The sequence below is a fragment of the Leiobunum rupestre genome, chromosome 2 (assembly GCF_980474605.1).
Source record: "Leiobunum rupestre chromosome 2, qqLeiRupe1.1.hap1, whole genome shotgun sequence".
Classification (NCBI taxonomy): Eukaryota; Metazoa; Arthropoda; class Arachnida; order Opiliones; family Sclerosomatidae; genus Leiobunum; species Leiobunum rupestre.
Genome location: NC_143385.1, coordinates 35,309,533 through 35,328,202, shown reverse-complemented (window position 1 = coordinate 35,328,202; position 18,670 = coordinate 35,309,533). Strand labels below are relative to the sequence as shown.

Genomic DNA, 18,670 nt, shown 5'->3' with positions numbered 1-18,670 from the left:
TTTTTATAGGTGGTTTCTTTTCGCTTTTTCCGGAAAGAAGAGAACGACTATGACGTCATTTTACTCAGATTCTGTGGTGGCGAATAGTTTGAGTCGTAGTAAGAACCTTTTAACAAAATGGCTGCCTGTGGCATTTTCAGCAGATAAATTCTGGCTAACAGACGAAAATTTCCAATTTACTCCTTTACACCTCCTTTTCTGAAGGAGTAAAAAGAGTATCCCTAATACTCCGGAACAAGCTTTAGCGTAAAAAGACTACACTTTTAGTCCGAGAACAGGCGAAAAGGAACCACCTATTGAAGCGTCATTTGAATTAGTAAAATAATACTGACGGCACTCGTATCTCTCCGGACAACAGTGACCTTCTGGAGCGGCTACGGCTTCACATCCTTCTTCGGGAGCTTTGCATTCTTGCACGGCACAAACGACTTCGTTCCGCATACAGTAACAATGTTGGCAGGGATCTTTAGATGTTACTGGCACTCCATCAGCGTATACTCGTCCTTCGACCAAACAACCTGATCATAAGCACATAAAATATTTATAAAATGTTACAAATAACAATCAATTTTTATTTTTCAAGAAACAAGAAACAATTGGAAAGTAAATATTTAAGACTCCATTTTTTGAATGGTGAAAACGTGGAAAAGTTAAATAAATGGGAGTACTACTAATACTTCTGAAATAATCTTTTCTATGAGCAAAAATTGAGTTTCAAAACTTTCGGAGACATGCGCAGTTAGCTAAAAAAGCACGCTAGGATGGTTCGTTGACATCGCACTTCAGCATAACCTTTGCATCCCTTTTTACTTGGAAGGCTTATTTTTCAATCAAATTTCTATAATAAATTATGTAATCCCCTGTTTGGCGTATTTTTTTAACGTTTTACGTCTGGAGCCTCTATGGAAAATAATATGATAAACCTAAATGCATTTCGAACAGCTCTACAGCGTACAGATTTTCTTTCATTATTTGCTACCGTTAGTAGGGTAGTTTAGTATATTACTTCTGCCAGTAGAATTAAAACCTTTTTTTATCGTTTTCTACAACCAAACATATTCAAGGTCGAAATGACGTTGTTTGTTGTAAAAATTATTTCAAATTGGTAAAGGTCAATGTCAATACCGAAACTATCAATGTTTAACCTTCAACTAAAAAAAACACAAAGTTTTTACAAAGAGAGCGCAAACATTTATATAAAAATATCGAAACGATGCGTCTATTAAATACAATGACGACGTAAGTCATTTTAAATTATCCAAAATATAGCTAACAAGCTGTACTTGCTACTAAAATTAAACTTACTCGATGAGAATTCTGAATAAAATAGGCGTATTCTTACAACAACGAATATTTTTATATTTTCCATAGAGCGCTTTTATGAAGTTTCGACAAAAAATAACCTTGAACCGAACGTCCTAAAGACCTTCCATTCCTCGGCATCATGCGCTAACCCATCCTCACGGTCAAAACATTTTGGGAAGACAAAAGGATGACTCCCTTTTCAACTTCCCAGACCTCTCTGCGATGGAAACAATTAAATATTTTTAATTAAACTTTCATACAGACAGGTTTTTCCTTTTTTTGTTCCAAATGAGGACTAGTGGGTCCTGGCCCCCTATTGGAATCTCTTTAGAAAGAGTATGGGCTTCAGAAGAAAATGCCGCATTTGGCGCCGTTACTTGTACCCGTAACATATTTTTAAAAAAATTACCGACATTGTAATACCCCAATGTAGAAGTATCTGTTAAGGGACATTTCCGGGCTTGTTTTATTACCAGTAAAGACAAACTCATTTTTAATAGCACCACACGCCTAACTGCTGGACTCTTTAAGTAATTTTTATATTCGTTATTTATTTATTTTATAAATATTTAAATATCTTTACGATTTCTTCTTCGGGTTCGACACCATTGTCGTGGCTTCCACGCGCTATGTCATTTGAATTTAAACTTTTCAGTTAATTAATTTATTTAATTTTTAATTAATTCATAGATTATCTTCGACAGAAATTCCAAGTGAACGATTAGTTTGATATTTTATCTTTTCTATTAAAAGAAATAACACGAAACACGTTACCCAATCTCTAGGAAGAGTCACTTTACCAATAATCTCAATAAATCTTACTAAATCGTTATTAAGAAGCAAGAAATCCGAAAAACTTACCAAGAGCGGCTGTTTCAGGTGTAACTCCCGGAGCAAAGGTTGTGGTAGCTTGTGCTGTAATCATAACAGTACACATATTTAAGTGACAGGAAAAAACAAGTTTAAGACATTTGCGCATCATGCAATAGATAATCTCAAAAATATTCGTGCATCCTGGAACAATTAATCTCAAAACATTTTTGCAAGGTGCAAAAGATGTTTCAATAAATTAAATTGAACAAAAAATAAAATGTTTCTCTGACGTCAGAAGGCAGAGCTTTATTAGTATAATCGTAGCACGCGCAATTTGCAAGCGAACTAGAAAAATATGAAATTCCTCGTGACTCTATCGGGCGAGAAAGTGACGTAAAAGAAACATTAAAACAATAAGAACAAGTTACTTTATAGAAAGACAAATTTGTAATCTTAAAACCTTCGTTAATCATTCAACCGTAATAATGGTGCAATTGTAAATTTTAAATAACTCGTTAATCGTGCAACTGTAATGAACATCGTTCAATAGGTAATGTCATAAGTGTATAATATTATTACATAAGTGTGACACTTTCTATTCTTCACATGCAAAAGTTTTACTGTGAGCTATTCACAAGACAAACTGCATTACGGGCTTCGTCACAGTTTTGCGTACGCTTATTAACGCGTCACACGTAGCCTTTGACAGCGCCTCACTAGGGGGAGATTTTCTTCTTGTGATGACGTCACTCCGTTACTAGCTTTCAGTAAAATATTCCTCAGAGTGACAAACTTTTGGAACAATATTATAAACTTATAGTAATGTGAAAACAATTGGGAATGGCGCAGTCGGTAATCTCAAAACATTCGTGCATGGTGCAAACGAGTGTACTCTTACAGCAATTATATCTGGAAGGACAACAGGCCCCTTTCTTGTAGACGGGTCTGCAGCCTGGCACTTGTAATTCGCATTCTTGCATGGCACATACGGTACTGTTTCGGACGCAGTAGCAAACATCACATGGCTTCTTAGGATCCGAAGGTACTTGAGCTCCTTCGTGGTAGTATTTCCCATCAAGGAAACAACCTACAAATTTCCAAAACGGTCATTCCAAATTGATCATTTAGTTTCATGTCCAACGGATGTCCCGCAAATCATAAACAGCCTCAACAAATTAAAAATTCCAATTATGAATCGTAGACAATCACTATTTTTCCGTTTCAAGGTCCCCATCCGACCTTAAATTTAATTAAAGCTTAATCTCATTAAAAAATTATTATTCTTTTTATACGCGTAGACCGAAGACCGAATTAATAGCGAGCAAAGACAATGGTTTATATAATGGACTTAATACGCCTCAGATTTAACAAGAAACAAAATTATCTCAGCATAATAATTGTAATAACAACAACTTGTCACGTAAGCTAGTGTCGGGATCATCCATGTAACGCGCATAAATTAATTTCACGGGGCCTCGGGTAAAAAAACTCAAAAATAATATTATTGAAACCTGTTCTTTACGCCGGCACGTTATCTCTTTATGCAAATACGTGTTTCCTCTTTGACTGGATATCAACCGCGCACGCATGTCGATATTCGGCGGGGGAGGGCTGGGGCTCGTAAAAAAAAAAGTCGTTTTGAAATGTACATAAAATTAGTGCCTCAAGGATCGGTGTTGGCCTCTTATTTTCGGACAAAACGGACTCATATTGAAGAGAAAATTGCCGATTTCCCGCTTTTAAACCGTTTTTCTTTTATGGCAGCCATTATTCACTGTCGAGCGGAGTTCACAAAAGCGGAACGTAATCTTTCAGAGCAGGATTCTTGTGGCGTGAAGGGTCCGTGAACGTCTTAAACGTTTCGATCTTTCACAAATAGGGAAAGAAAGTGTACAACTTTGATCTATGGAACCAAGCTTTTATTAATAGCTCACGATCTGAAGATCAGATCAATTATTTACCATTTGCATGAGTATGGCTTCTATCACTGGACCCCAATAGGATCAATTAGCTTTTTTTTTAACTAGGGATCAATATGCTAGGATCACAATGACCAGTTTCATATATTTTAGTTTAGGAGGTGCTACGGGTGAATTATGAATGTAAATGTTACACCACTGCAGTACTTTGTTTCACTTTTTTAAATTAACGTTATTGAGTATTGCATTTTATGAAAAGCCCAATATAAATAAAATTTTATAGTATAGTTAACTATAGTTCACCATTAATAAGAACCGCCTATGGACTTTAATGCAGAAACTGTTAAATTACGCGAAAAGGTAGAAAAGTCCTTAATTAAAACGGGAAAAAAAGCAAAAAGTAATTTCAAATTTTACGAATAACTCGTACCAATACCTAGGTCAATTGCTAAAAGTTTCAGAAAGTAGTCTTCACGGTATTGATGAAAACAAACAAATCTAAGATATTAATTCCACGTTTTGTTTATTAATTAACTAGATTAATTCCTAAGGCATCAAAATAGGCCCAAGTCAGCTAGCGACATGTCATTAATTCATCTTTCCAGGTTTCAATTCCTAGGAGGGTGTTGGCAAGCCCTTCATGCCACGCCATCCAACAGTTCCATACACTCAATATAACCGTTAACCCCTACAAACAATATTAAAAACTGGAAAAAACTAAAAGTGTACTTGGTATGTTATTGCTATAATGCAGCGAAATAATGCAGCAGGTTTGCTTATTTTCGAGAAGAAAATCAGCCAACCTCGACGAATCTGTATGGATGTGTAGATTCGTCAATTAAAATTGGCCTTTTCTCTTCGTGAACCGAAAGAGGGGGCTCGTTAGTTAACTCTCTTTCTCGCTTTTTTATTGTACTTTTCCATCAAATCTTTCTTACTTGCGGGTGGGTTACTCACCCACCAGCCGTCGTCATCCCCATTATGGGTTATTTTTTCGCGAATAGCCTTCTCAAGGTTGGCCACTGATCCGTCATCCGCGCGAGGGAAGAATGTGTTTTTCCGCGAGAAGATCGTGGCTGGCATTGCCTCGTATCGTGATCTGACTTTCTCTTCAATTTATTTTTTCGTATTTTTATTAATCGTGTCGAAAATCGAGTTTATTTCGGAAATTGATCGTTTGCCATATCGAAACATTCGTTCCGTATTTGCCGAAATTCTTTGCTGGCTGACGTTGTTGAACGCAACTACCAGCATATCCCCCGAATAACAAGAAAATAAAGTCTAAAGCAGCGTTCAGACTATGTGAAAATATTACGTTTGCGTCGATCGTGTCGGTTCTTTCGATTTCTTACACCGTTCAGACTTCTCAACAGAGAATTTAAATTTTCGCGCGTGTCGTTTACATTTTTTCAATACGTTGCAAACTGCCTAGATGGCGTCTCGGTTTAAAGCTAAAAACTATCATAGCAGACAATGAGCCTTATGCCTCATCAGCGCTGACTCTAGGTAGTGGTGGCCTTTAGAACCATCGAAATACTATAACCAATCAGAGGTGGATAAAAAATTATTTCAATTTTTCCGCCGTTATTACTGAGCTCGGATTGGATGAACAATCACCTTTTATGTTAATCTCCGTGCAAGGTTGGTTCCTTTCTGAACAGTGAAATGAACGAACAACATAACTGAAACGACACGACCGATGCTAACGTAATATTTTCACATAGTCTGAGCGCTGCTTTAATGAAACAAATTGCGAGGGAAAAAAAGTTATCCTATTTTTTATTTGTAATTTCTTCCGCGTTAAGTTTGCAAGTTCTCTTCCACTGGTTAAAGGGGTTTTCTCCATAGTTCTTCGATTTTCTTTTCCCCTAAAAATATCTAGTGGTTAACAGTAATAGAGCTGTTTTCTCGCGTGTAACCCGGACATCTGAATTACTGGAATTAAAGTCGCTAGATGACTTGGGCCTTGGGTATTAGCCTAGCCGATTTAGAGCTCGGGGTTTGGATGAGATATATCCGTTTTATTTGTTTTTATCCATAACTGAAAATTATCTGAATAAAAACTTGTTTTATTTTGCAAAGTAAATCGTTTAATAACCGCGAATAATATTCATAAATAAACAGTTCACCGAAATTTTTATGAATAATATTTTCCGGTTAATTTATCTGTATTTATTGTAACCCGGTCACCTGTCAAAAGTCGCTTGATGACTTAGGCCTAAGGTGATGCCTTGGGTATAAGCCTAGCTGATTATTTTTATTATTATTATTGTTCCACTAAGCTCTAAGCCGATTACTATTATATACCCTGAAATTGCAATAATAAGCTATTAAAATGATCTAAAAAAACGTTTAAATATAAATGTTCATGACTATCACTTTTAGATATATATGAAAGCGATGTTTGAACAACCCTTTGAAATTAAATAACCATGCCTTTCCTTTTCTGATAACATGTCAGTCTAGCCACGTTCACAATTTCCCTTGATTTCGATTCAAAACGTTTCGAAGGAGTTGTTCGAACCAGGCTAAATCGTTTTAAACCGATTCAAACCGTTTTAAGCTCACATAATCAGTTCTTGTGAAAAACGTGAGTCGGGTACTCTTCTTATTGGGAGAACGAACAGACGACCAGATATTTAAATTCAATCTTGTGAAAAATGCCATATTGGGGTCGAACTGAGGGGGAAATAAACATCTGATGGGCGCACAGCTGTTTTCACTGGCAAGGTCGTTCTAAGGCTTCCGTTGACGGGTTCCCCATTAGAAAGAATCAGCATCTCTCTGTCTCGCTTTGCAGCAAAAGGGAGTTGCGAAATTACGAAAAGTAGCTATAGTCGTCTTCATTATTTTTGAGTAATTACGTAATAACCTTGAACCCGAGATATTGTGATTTCGCCATTCAATTGGCACTCTTCAGCTGCTCATCTCGAGAGAGCTTTCGTACATTGGCGTAGATACGTTTAGTGGGAAATGCTAATTGAAAGCTAAAATAAATTTAATAAACGCGTGGGATGAATATCGAAAAGTCTATAAAAAATATTTCTCATTTTTTCAATTATGGTATTTTTAAATTTATACTTCTATCGTCCTATACGCGTATTTAGGGTTATTTTAATGGTTATAAAGTTATCTTTTTACCCTTATCAAGGGGTTTTTAATGGCTGGAGATTTATATATTTTTTTAGTTATTAAAAACAAATACAATATGGCATTGAAATAATAATATACTTTTTATTATATATTATATTATTAATATATTTTCTAGTGATAAATAATTAAGTATATTATTATTACAAAACCTCGTTGTTTCTGTCTTTAAATAATTAAACCAATATATTTACTCAAACCACGGTAATTAACTTTATAATTTATGGCTAGAGATTTCTTCGTATGGAAAATATTTCGTGGTGACAGAAAAACTACGACTGTGCTCCTTATAGTACAAATAAACTTGGGTTTTATATCGAATTTGAAGGGCTCTTTCACGTGGTACAATCGTTTATAACCCACCTGGAGAAAATTTGCCATCTTGCGGTTGTAAAAAAATTACTTAATTGCACTTTTACCTATTTCCACGTTGTATTTTACTAAAATATTTCTACATATGGAATATTGCTATAGCTTAAGAAAATTGTTCGAGTGCGTCTTGATTTATAATTGTTATTGCTTAATTGCGCCGCCATTTTCCAAAATGGTGAACGGACTATTATAAAATTCTATAACAAATGTGTGAAACTAATAATTCCGAGAATAAGTAACTCCTAATATCTCCAATGCTCAATCTGTTTATTGTGACCCAGAATTAACAATTGACTTTCTATGGCATATTCTTAAATATTAATTAATTAATTAAACTAGTGCCAGATAGAAAGGTCAAAGCAATAATTCAAGGTGCAATAATTGACCAGTGAATTAGAAGACTGTATCCAAAACCGGATAATCCCGACAGTATTATTACTACTAGAACCAAAAATAATTTTAATCTATTCATCACAACTACCTCTTCATAACCCAACGTTAAATACCTCAATCAAAATTGGTATAAAACATTTAAATTATAGGTTTTATAATTAATATGAAGAAAAAGATCGAGAGAGAAATGGTACGACGGTGTTTAGAAATCGCGTGCGGCGATAGAAGGACTATTTGGAATTTATCTAAAACGGAAAGTGCCCCGAACAGGTGTCTTACGAAAGTAACGCCCGACCGGTGTGTGCTATGTCGAATAAACTCTTAATTTGACGGTGAAAAACGATGAATCTCCCAAAGGGTGGCCCCCTAAGTGCTCGATTTGTTTCCTTAAGGCCAGATTGTAACTGCGACTAAACATCTCGAAGTCAGTCGAACAAAACACGACTGGCCTTGGTCGCTTCCGATAGTGCCCTAACTGAAAACTCACTCGCGAAATTTTGTCATTTCTTATCGGTCAATTACGCGTGAGGCCCCTTTTACGACAATAATTCTCTGTCTACTCGATTTTGATTATAACGAAGTTTTGAAAAAAATTCGTACATGATTTTCAAACGAAGATTTGAAAAAATTCGTTTATGATTTTATAACGAAGTTTTGAATAAAATTCGTTCATGATTTTATAACGAAGTTTTCAAAAAAAATTCGTTCATCATTTTATAACGAAATTTTGAATAAAATTCGTTCATGATTTCATAACGAAGTTTTGAATAAAATTGGTTCATGATTTTATAACGAAGTTTTGAAAAAAATTCGTTCATGATTTTATAACGAAGTTTTGAATAAAATGCTTCAAAATTTAAATAATAAATATTAATTTACAATGTTTTGAAATTTAGATCACGCTAAATCTAAAAACGTGATGTAGGATAACATGAAATATATATATTGTTTTATTTTTAACTTCAAACATTTGATAATTAAGATATGGATACACTGTATAAATATCGACTTGTATAGATAAATTGTTTTAATTTAGTGGCATTTATCGTAAATTTGTAATGATATTTTAGGCATATACCTTTAGTTATTTATATTTTCAGTTACAAACTTGGATATACCATGATGATCGTAAATTTCTTTTGGATTTTTAAAGTTTGAATTAAAATTCGTAATGGTTGAATTTGAGCTTCGTCGAAGCGAGCTATATAGTGAAAAGTCTGGAACTGTTTGAATATCGTTTACTCGCAACTCTCATACGCGGTAGCGGGAAAAACTAAAGCCCGACAATTACCGTTATACCCGTCTGAAAGGTTTTCCGTGTGCGGCTGGGATAAAAGAGCCATTCCTTTTCATTCTTCTCGAAAGCCCTAACGGCGGCACTTAGGACTACTGGATGCTCGCGCCACGAATGTTAATTGAACTAAAGGTCACCTTCACCGATGAAAGGTGACCATAAATAAAGGAGTTTGTGAAATTGGAACCCCCGTTTCAGATTCTTTTGTGGCCAGAAGCGGCACGGTGTAGTAGGAGGGGAAATAAATATATTTCGTCTTACCTTCTTCGGGTTCCAGCGGTTGTGGCGTCGTTGCTGGTTCTGAAATAACAGGAAAAAAACTCCGTTCATTCATGTGTACCGAATAATCTATTCAAAAATATTTAGGCCTTGGAAATAGCTTTCATAAACTATATTTTAAAGTTGAAAACAGTTTTTTTTCGATAATATTTCTTTTGAATTATATATTTTTAACTAGAAGAAATAACATATATATTTGTCCAAAGCTGTTGTTCCAACGCGATGAAACAGCTTAATCGAGAAAAGTAAATATGTTTTAAATTCAAAATAAAGTTTTAAATCAATGTTTCAGGTTATTTAAGTCTTCTTTCTGCAGACGTTTAATTTCAAATAAATTTTGATTTAATATAGACTGAACAGTTTTGATGAAATCCGTCATATGTGAGCAGTTTTTGATTAAATTAGTTCATTCTTGATAGTGTCTTAAATGAATTATATTATTAATTTGGATTTAAATGAATATTGAACTCAACCAACGATTATCTCAATATAGAGTGACTGTATTTTTAATTTTTCAAATGTGTTGTGTGTTATAAAGCTACACATGAAATAAGTAGGCATACTAAATTTAACATCGATCTAAAATGAGCACGAATCTACTTAATTGGATCTTCAGAAGTGGTTTAACGAAGGAACTGTTCAAAAATTTATTGGCAACGTTCACAAGTTCTTTTACGGGGTCTTTGAATTGTTTCGGTTAAGATAGTTTGAGTAAAATAAAATTAGTTTAGGTTAGGTTAGGTTGGGTCAGGATAATTGTCGTAAAGCTAGGTTAGGCTCGGTTAGGTTAAGTTAAATCATGATGATTGACGTAAAGTTAGGTTAGGTTCGGTTAAGTTAGGTTAAGTCAGGTTAAGTTAGGTTAAGTCAGGTTAATTGACGTAAAGTTAGGTTAGTTCACGTTAAGATAATTTATTTGATATTAAATTAGGTTAGTTCACGTTAAGTTAGGTTAGTTTATATTAAATTATGTTAGTTAACGGTAAGTTAGGTTAGTTTATATTAAATTAGGTTATATTACGTTAGGTCAGGTTAGTTGATATTAAATTAGATTAGCTTAGGTGAAATTATGTATAATTTGGTTAGAATAGGTTAAAATATCTAAGGTTATGTTTAATAATGTTAGTTTAGGTTCAATTAGTTTAACTTAGGATGTAAGGTTAGTTTAGGTTCGAATAATTATCTTCAAATTGGGAATATACTTGAGGTTGAGAGATAATTTTGGACCAATGAAACTTGGCGACCACTATAGTTGATGTTGTTATTGACTACACCAATAACAACATCAACTCTAGTGGTCTGGTTTAACGACGACGCCACTTACCATCGGGACACCAGACTTTAGGACAGCATTCTCCCTCTTCTTTCTCGATGACGCAATCTTCTCCGATGGGCGCGGACAAGAAGGGACACACTCTCAAGTAGCACATGAGCATGCTGTTGACGCACGTGCAATTGAGACACGGCTCGTTCGTCTCGATTTGCTCGCCGTTGTGGTAATGCTTCAGCATGTAGTAACAGCCTGCGAAAAGAGCGAATGGTGAAAGTTAAAACAAGAGGTCTTCGATAGAAACGCCTTTCAATGAGCGTGACTGTTTGTGTTGGTTACCTCTGTCCCTCGGAGAACGTAGGTAAGGGTGATAAGGTTTGTGGCCTGGTTTGTAGTGCGAAGGATGATCGGCCGAGAAATGACCGTGTGAATGATGACCATGTCCGTGGCCGCCGCCGTGGCCGTGTTCCGAAAGAGGAGCTGCAAACAGAAAAATCAAAATTATTAAATTTGAAAAATATTTAAATAGTTTATAACCAGAAATAATTTAGAAAAAAGTTCTAAAACACAAAAGTAGTCTAAAGTTGTTTTAAATTTTTACCGTTAAGCATACCTGTATGAAATTGTTTACTATGGATAATAATTAATTTTATCAGTGTTATATTTATTTATAAGTTCGTAACTTTGGGGAATATTTTACTGAGAGCTAGTAACGAAGTGACGTCATCACAAGAAGAAATTTACCCCAAGCGAGGTGCTGTCAAAGGCTACGTGGAGTCTGTCTTGTGAATAGCTCTCAGTAAAACTTTTGCATGTGAAGAAACGGAAGTGTCACACTTATGAAGCAATATTATACACTTATGGTAATGTACACCAAAAACGAACTTAAACATAAATAAATTTTACTAATAATAACTTCGGTTTTAAATTGTATTATCTTATAATTTATTGATTGTAGGTCTATTAGAAATTTAAAGATATAATTTTCTATTTATAATCAACAATAACCAGAAACTGAAAACGTTTTAAAAAGCCAAATCAAATTAGGTAAGTTAAGCACGCGCTAGTAAACCCATAAGAGAAACGTGTAGGCTTGGACTTAGTAACGTAACACGCAGTCGGTTTTCCCAACACGTTTTCTATCTCTGGCTTAACCTGTCCGTTGCATAAGCAACGAATAAATACCGTTCAATTGTAAAATGTGTCTAATCAGCTAAATGTAAACGCTATAGCCTTCTAATACTCGCCAGTCTGAGGCTAAACCTATGAATAAATTCTCAAAAACGCGTCCGTAGAACCTTGGCTTGATTTTTTTTAGGTCGAAGCTGAAGTTAGGGATAATGAGGCGTTTTTAAGTTTCTCTTTACCTCCGAGTGGCGGCGCTAACCGTCGATAAACGTTCGTTCGTTTTAGTGCATTTTTTGGCCAAGGTCGCGCGCGAACATCTCTTCTGGGACCGAATCGGTTTAATCGCTCTCTGGGAATATTACTCTGCCGATGCAAATTACGCCGTTACAATCGAGGGTCAAACTTCGCTGACTCTTTTCAACGGGGGGGCTATTAGGGTCAGGCAGGCGTGTTCGGATTTAATTAAACACGTGTTTAACCATTTTGGGGTCAGACGAAGGTTTCACGGAAACTTTTTCTTTTTAAATTATAATTTCCACGGATTCAACCTTAATGGATATTTCAGTGAGTAATATAACAGTTTTTGTACTTTTTAGTACCTAAAGAGTAAGTAGTTCCCACAATTAACACCATGAAGCTTATATAACTCGTGGATAGATGTCGCTGATGTGCTTAACATTTAAGTTAATGTTTCTTTACAGTTTTGCTCTTGTAAAGGATTGGATATCGCGCCGAAGCTGCAAAATATAAGTCAAAGAATAGCAAACAACCACGATGACACTCTTACAGTGAAAGTAACATTTAAATGTTGCTATCTAGCTAGTGGTTTAAATTTATGAAGTTTACAGTGAAAATAGCATTTGAATGAAGGGATTGTCGTTGCTTTCTAGCTAGTGGTTTAAATCTATGAAGTTTACAGTGAAAATAGCATTTGAATGAAGGGATTGTCGTTGCTATCTAGCTAGTGGTTTAAATCTTCATTATGCAAACAGTTGGAAAGAATGCAACCGGATATTCTTCAATTCAAACAAATTTTGGAATCTATTTTGCTGATGGATCTACTCATTACATTTTGTGGATAAACCAGACAAAAAGCTGCTAAGCCTGTAAATATAATCAGGGGCCCACGCAGACGGGAAGTACCAGATTTGGACCCTGCAGTCCCTGCTTCCAAGTTAATCCAAATTAAAACTTATAATTATATTTAATAATAACTGTTAATTATCAGCTAGGCTAATACCCATGGCACCACCTGAGGCCCAAATCATCTAGCGACTTTTAATGCCTTAAACAGGTGGCCGGGTTACAATGCGTCGGAGGGTGGTGGCCAACCCTTCATGCGACGTGAGCCAACAGCTCCCTACACCAACTACTACCATTAACCTCTACAAAGGGGAATCCGAAGAACTCGGTGGAAAACCCCTTTAACCAGTGGGGAGGGAACTTGCAAACTATACGCAGAAGGAGTGGTTCCGAGTTTTTCACCCAGTTCCACAAGTTGAAATCGAACCTGGCTCCTCTCGCTGCGAGGCGAAAGTGGTAACCACTCCGCCACCCCACTGGTTCGGGCCAGTTATAATATACCTTATCCTTATTGACTTCCAGTGTCAATAAATTGACGAAAGATTTCAGTGAAAACCATTTGGTTTACTCTTCGGTCTAAACAAATTTTGTAATACGACACCAGAGACTAGTCAACTTCCTCGGAAAAACCAGATTGCTAATTTTGTAAGAAAGGCGTCGAATCGAGACACATCATGAATTATTCGCTGGCTGATTATCGTCTCTGCGGAGAAGAGCCGAGGTGTTATATCATTCTCATTTTCACAGACGCGAAACACCGAATTAAAATTCTGCTTCGCGCGTACGTTGCAGGTCGATGGGTGCGAGAAAAATACGAAAAAGAAAAATTAATAAAAATGAAATAAAAATGAAATAGAGGAAGCCTAAATTTAGCCGGCGGCGGATACCGGTCCGTGGCATCTCGCGCGGTGTCAATTCACCCGCGCATGGCCTCATACATACAGAGAAAGAGAAAGATTGTCAGTGAAATTGCCGGTGGCAGTATGAGAGTGAAATGTACAAAAAAAAACGTGGCATTAGGGTTGTTAAGCGGTTGAGATCTCGGATTTATTTTTAGTCCAGCTTTAAGCTCAAATTTCGTCCTTGAGCTCTGAGATCATGTTTTCCGCGATAAATTATTTAGAATTTTTGACGTAAAGGTTGTTGGGTGAGAAAGTGAAATTTTATGATCTTGAAGTATATTTTTCCAGAGTAAAATTCAACTGCTTGGCAATTAATACTGGTCATCATTGATTTTAAACTTAATTTTGATGGTTTTAAATTAATATACTTTTTTATCAAAACTCTGTAAGACAATTTTGGGCGAAGAAGGATCAAGGTTCGAAAGCTCCCATAATAAATTATATCATTCCTGGTGTTACAACCAAATACTAAATTACACGTATATTCTTTGAGCATGTTGATTTGTAATAATCATTCCAAACAATCATCTGAATTTTCTTCAATTTGGAGAGTAACCATAGACTAAGTACAACATAATTAATGATGGGACATTGCTTCTAAATCAATGAAATTATGCATTTACTTTGTTTCAGTCGCGTCCAAGGACTTGTAAAAGACACAGTGATATATTAACAATTACTAGAGTAAGATAAGGTTGAGGGTTCCGTATTGGCCAAAAGAGTATGGGGTCCCAAAAGTGACCAGAGAAATGTTACGTAAGTTAATCCTGTTAAATGCGCTAGAACAGTAACAATATCAGACACAGACTAGGAAGTTTTGGCCGTAAGCAACCTGTTTCCATTTTGGCGTCCATTCCTTTTGGGGCTGGCAGGAGATAGCTTCGAGGGTGAAAGTGCTTAATGTGGGGGCGGAGATGTTTGGTGGTGGATAAAAAGAGGGGAACCCTATTTCCCATTAGAAAAGCATTTGGACGCGATTTGCGGCTTCGAATGAGCCCGAGCGAGCGTTTCTTGCCAAGGGGACTTCTTTGTTGCTGAAAGTACTGGAAATTGACCGTCTTCCGCGATTGTAATTACGGAGGGCGCAAAGGAGAGGATGGAATGTCTCTAATAGCCAGTTTGTTAAATTAAAATCACCACCAAATTCTTTTCCATACACGCTTAGTTTTTACGAGGCTAGGGTTCAATAACATTTAAAATAGCCCCATCTTTGAGTGACTCACGTCAATTATTTTACACCAAAAAACGTGTGGAAATGTGACGCGTTATACGTGCATTAATTTAAAAATAATAAGAGGGTTCGTTCTAATCTCATTCATTACGAACGGAAACGGGTTAAACGCTTTAGCATACGCTGCTTTCGCCTAAATTGTCATAAATAACATTAGTTCCTCGTCTTTATGCAAGATGGATTGCGGGCTTTTAAAAACGCTGAACCGAGGCAAGAACTATCAAAGATAGAATGAATTTCTTCTACTTAAAGGGTAGTTAATGATTTTATTCTATTAACCGCTCGAAAAAGGAATGGCACTTTTAAAGATGGTAAATTACAAGTTAATTTACTAAAAATTGCTTTTATCCATAATCACAGGTTTCTTCGTGGAATGGTAATGATTATCAAAATTGGGATGCACTTTATGGAAAGTTCAAGAAAGATTTTCAAAACTTTCGTTGAGGTTGGCGGCTTCAAATTGAAAATAACGACAATTAGAGGGACTTTATTGCTGTTTATAATACATCTCTTAAGAGGAAGTTTTCATCTCCTTATACTGTTCGTTTGAAACCTTCGCAAAAATCTGTGTTTTTCTAAACCTATTTCATCGGGAAAATAGGTAAATATCTCTTGACAGTGTATTTTTCAAATTTTACATCCTAGATGGGCATCTCTCACATAAGGGTGATATGAAATATTTCTACTAGTGAAGCCTAGGTTTCACAACATAAACATGATGGTATATGCAAATTTTAATGGATTATCTAAGTCAAGTTATCTTTCTAATTGAGGTTTAAAAACAAATAGTATAAGGGGCTTTGAACTAAGGGCGTTGGTAAAAGGCAACAGAAAAAGAAGGGAGGTTGCGATGAAAGACAAAACTTGCACGGGCAGTATGATTTCATTTTTAACAAAACGTTCCTTTGGTAAGAAAGTGAAAAAGCTAAATTCAAAATTAAAGATGATTATGAAAAACGTTTTGACTTTTCAAAAAAAACTCGACTAGTTTTCTTTCGATTATTTTCTCGTCGTTCGGGGTCATCAGCCTAGAAGGGATTTTCCACGCTCAGGAGTCATCGGGCTCAGGAGTCCTATATATCTCCCTCAACTTCCAAACGTAGAAGACCTGCCTTAAAAGCGAGCTACACACGTTCGAAGCTAAAATTCCCGATGGATCGTAAGTTTCCCGACTTCAAATCAACGCTGCCAACAGATCCGGCGAGGCTGAAATACGCTCGAGCTGAGTACATTATTTTCCTAGCTCGCGGCACTCTGACCTTCGAAGATGGTCGGCCCTAGAGTGGAGTCTTCCTCGCGGATGTGGACTAAAGGTGTTGGCACCGCCCGCGCAACAGGTTGGCACCGGCCTCACTTTCCCGAAAACCTTTCAATTACACCATCCTCCTCCGAGCAAGTTCGAATCCAGTTGGAGCGACCCCTCTCACTCCAGAAGTTATTAATCATTTGTTTTCTTTACGTCGCGGCTTTCTTTGCGCCAAAAACGTGGCACTTCAAAGGTCGAACATGGACCAGAATCATTTTTAATATTATTCTTTTTTCCCCCAGCGCCATAGTTTCTTTAGAAGCCCGTTTAGAATATTTTCTTCCAACCCTTTTCCTAACGCCTTCGAAATTAAATGATTGTTAGTCTCTCTCTCTCTCCTTTTATCGGCGAATGCAACCTTGTTTTACCTCTTCGCTTTTCCCTTCCTAGTCGGCAAATAATCTTCCAGCCCCGCGGCCATATCACTGCGGGGTGGTGTTGACAACCCTTTCACCGGGAGAAGGACTGCCTGTTAAAACCAAGACAACCGACTGTAATTAAGCTCATCCCGACTAACACTGTCACGCTTAAACGATTTTTAACAGTACCTTTACTAACAGGAGTATCGTATTTTGATTCGTATCGCTGAGCTGTACAGTCCGTTATAATAATTACTTTGTGGTTAAGTGAGGTGTCAAAAGCACGTCAGGCCTTGTCAAAGAACGCCTGCTGTTTAATATGTATTTAATTCATCGATTGGTCGTATCAACATGTAACGTGAAATCTTGTTGCCGAGCTATGACGTAAATTACGTCACTTCGTACTCCGCGACAAAAAACACGTCATCAACTTAATAGAATGGAATCTGAAGCGTATTTCGAACATGCGCGGAAAGTTTCGCGCGTTTCTGACTTTTAAAATCTATCGATTAGCTCGTGTCTCATGATCACGAGATTTTGTTTCCATGGTAATCTTTTCAATTTCACAACAATTAGAAGAATTGTTTTGGCCACTTAATGTATGTTTGTATGGAAATGTTATAGAGAGACGTACCTCTTACGTATGGTTATATTATATAGGCAGTTGGAGCGCCATCAAACAGCACTTTCTAGAACTATTAACATAGTTCTTTCTAATAAACGTGGCCTTCTTGTTTCTTTATAGCTCTGACGTCCCCATCTTTATCTCTCAAAATTTTACCAGCTCGTGCTAATTAATCGAGCTGTCTTGTAGTGTAAAAGCAACGTGTTATATTTTTACTTATTTCATTTAGTCTATAGAATGATATATTGTGGTCAATTCAAATCTTTTGACTAAACGTTAAGTTTTATCATTAACAAGATAATAGTTTATTTATAAATAATTTATATACTATAGGAAAATTATACAATTTATAATAAAACTCGAGTTTTTTTTGAACTGACAGAAATACATGTCAGTTATAATCTTTAAAAGGTAACCCTTGTTCGACATTGCGACGTTTATTCGCCTGACAAGTCTTCGATACTTATCCAAGATGTCTGCAGCTTTTTGGGGAGTTCTAATTTGGTGGCTGTCGCTTCTAGGGGAAAATAAAGTGATTGGTTGTCATAACGGGATGCGGGTCTTACAGATATCAATCTATAATCCCGTAAATATAATAAAAATGTACGTCTATTAATAACCTATTAATTAGATTTTAATTTTCATATAGTTTGGGTTTTTTGAAACTCATATATGCAGCTTCTCCTCTCAAATTAAGATACTTGTCTCAATGTCTTAAGCCAAACCAATTCACGTTGTTAAATTATTAAAGTTATTAAAATCGTTAATTATTACTATTTGCATTATTGTTTAGGTAAATTAGTTTTAAAATCAAATAGATGCTTTCGAAAGAAAATTTTAAAGTAAAGGAAAAAAAGTGTTGTGCTCAAACTATTCTTTATTTTTTGGAGATGCCAGAATAGCTATCAGTTCGAAAATAAATAAAAGTTGTACGCGAAAGGGTATTTAAGTTGAAATTATTAATTTAACTAAATTATTTTACCATATTTCTAGTATAATTGTCAAAGAATAAACTTCGAAATATTATTAATTTGTATCATTTATTCCGAATTCCAGAAATGTATATAAACGAGCGTTGAACTTGAACGCGGTTATTTGATATTCGTCTGTAGATTAGGGGGTATAGTTAGCTATACATTTCCAAAGTGACAAGTAAATGTTATATTGGCGTGTTGCTTTTCAAATGGGAGATTGTTGACGGTAAACTAACTCGGGAACATTGTATCTGGCGTCGTACGCGA

At 35.9% G+C, this 18,670-nt stretch overlaps 1 protein-coding gene across 1 annotated transcript in view; it reads right to left on the bottom strand.

Moving 5' to 3' along the window:
• Positions 1-18,670, bottom strand: part of LOC149957434 (uncharacterized) — a 71,447-nt gene that overhangs the window by 21,594 nt on the left and 31,183 nt on the right. The window contains exons 2-7 of the mRNA XM_090167029.1: positions 11,135-11,275; positions 10,850-11,047; positions 9,508-9,546; positions 3,017-3,205; positions 2,167-2,220; positions 333-518 (exon numbers count right to left, since the gene is read on the bottom strand). Of these exons, the coding sequence (XP_090023155.1) occupies positions 333-518; positions 2,167-2,220; positions 3,017-3,205; positions 9,508-9,546; positions 10,850-11,047; positions 11,135-11,275 (807 nt within the window). The remainder of the gene's footprint in view (positions 1-332; positions 519-2,166; positions 2,221-3,016; positions 3,206-9,507; positions 9,547-10,849; positions 11,048-11,134; positions 11,276-18,670) is intronic.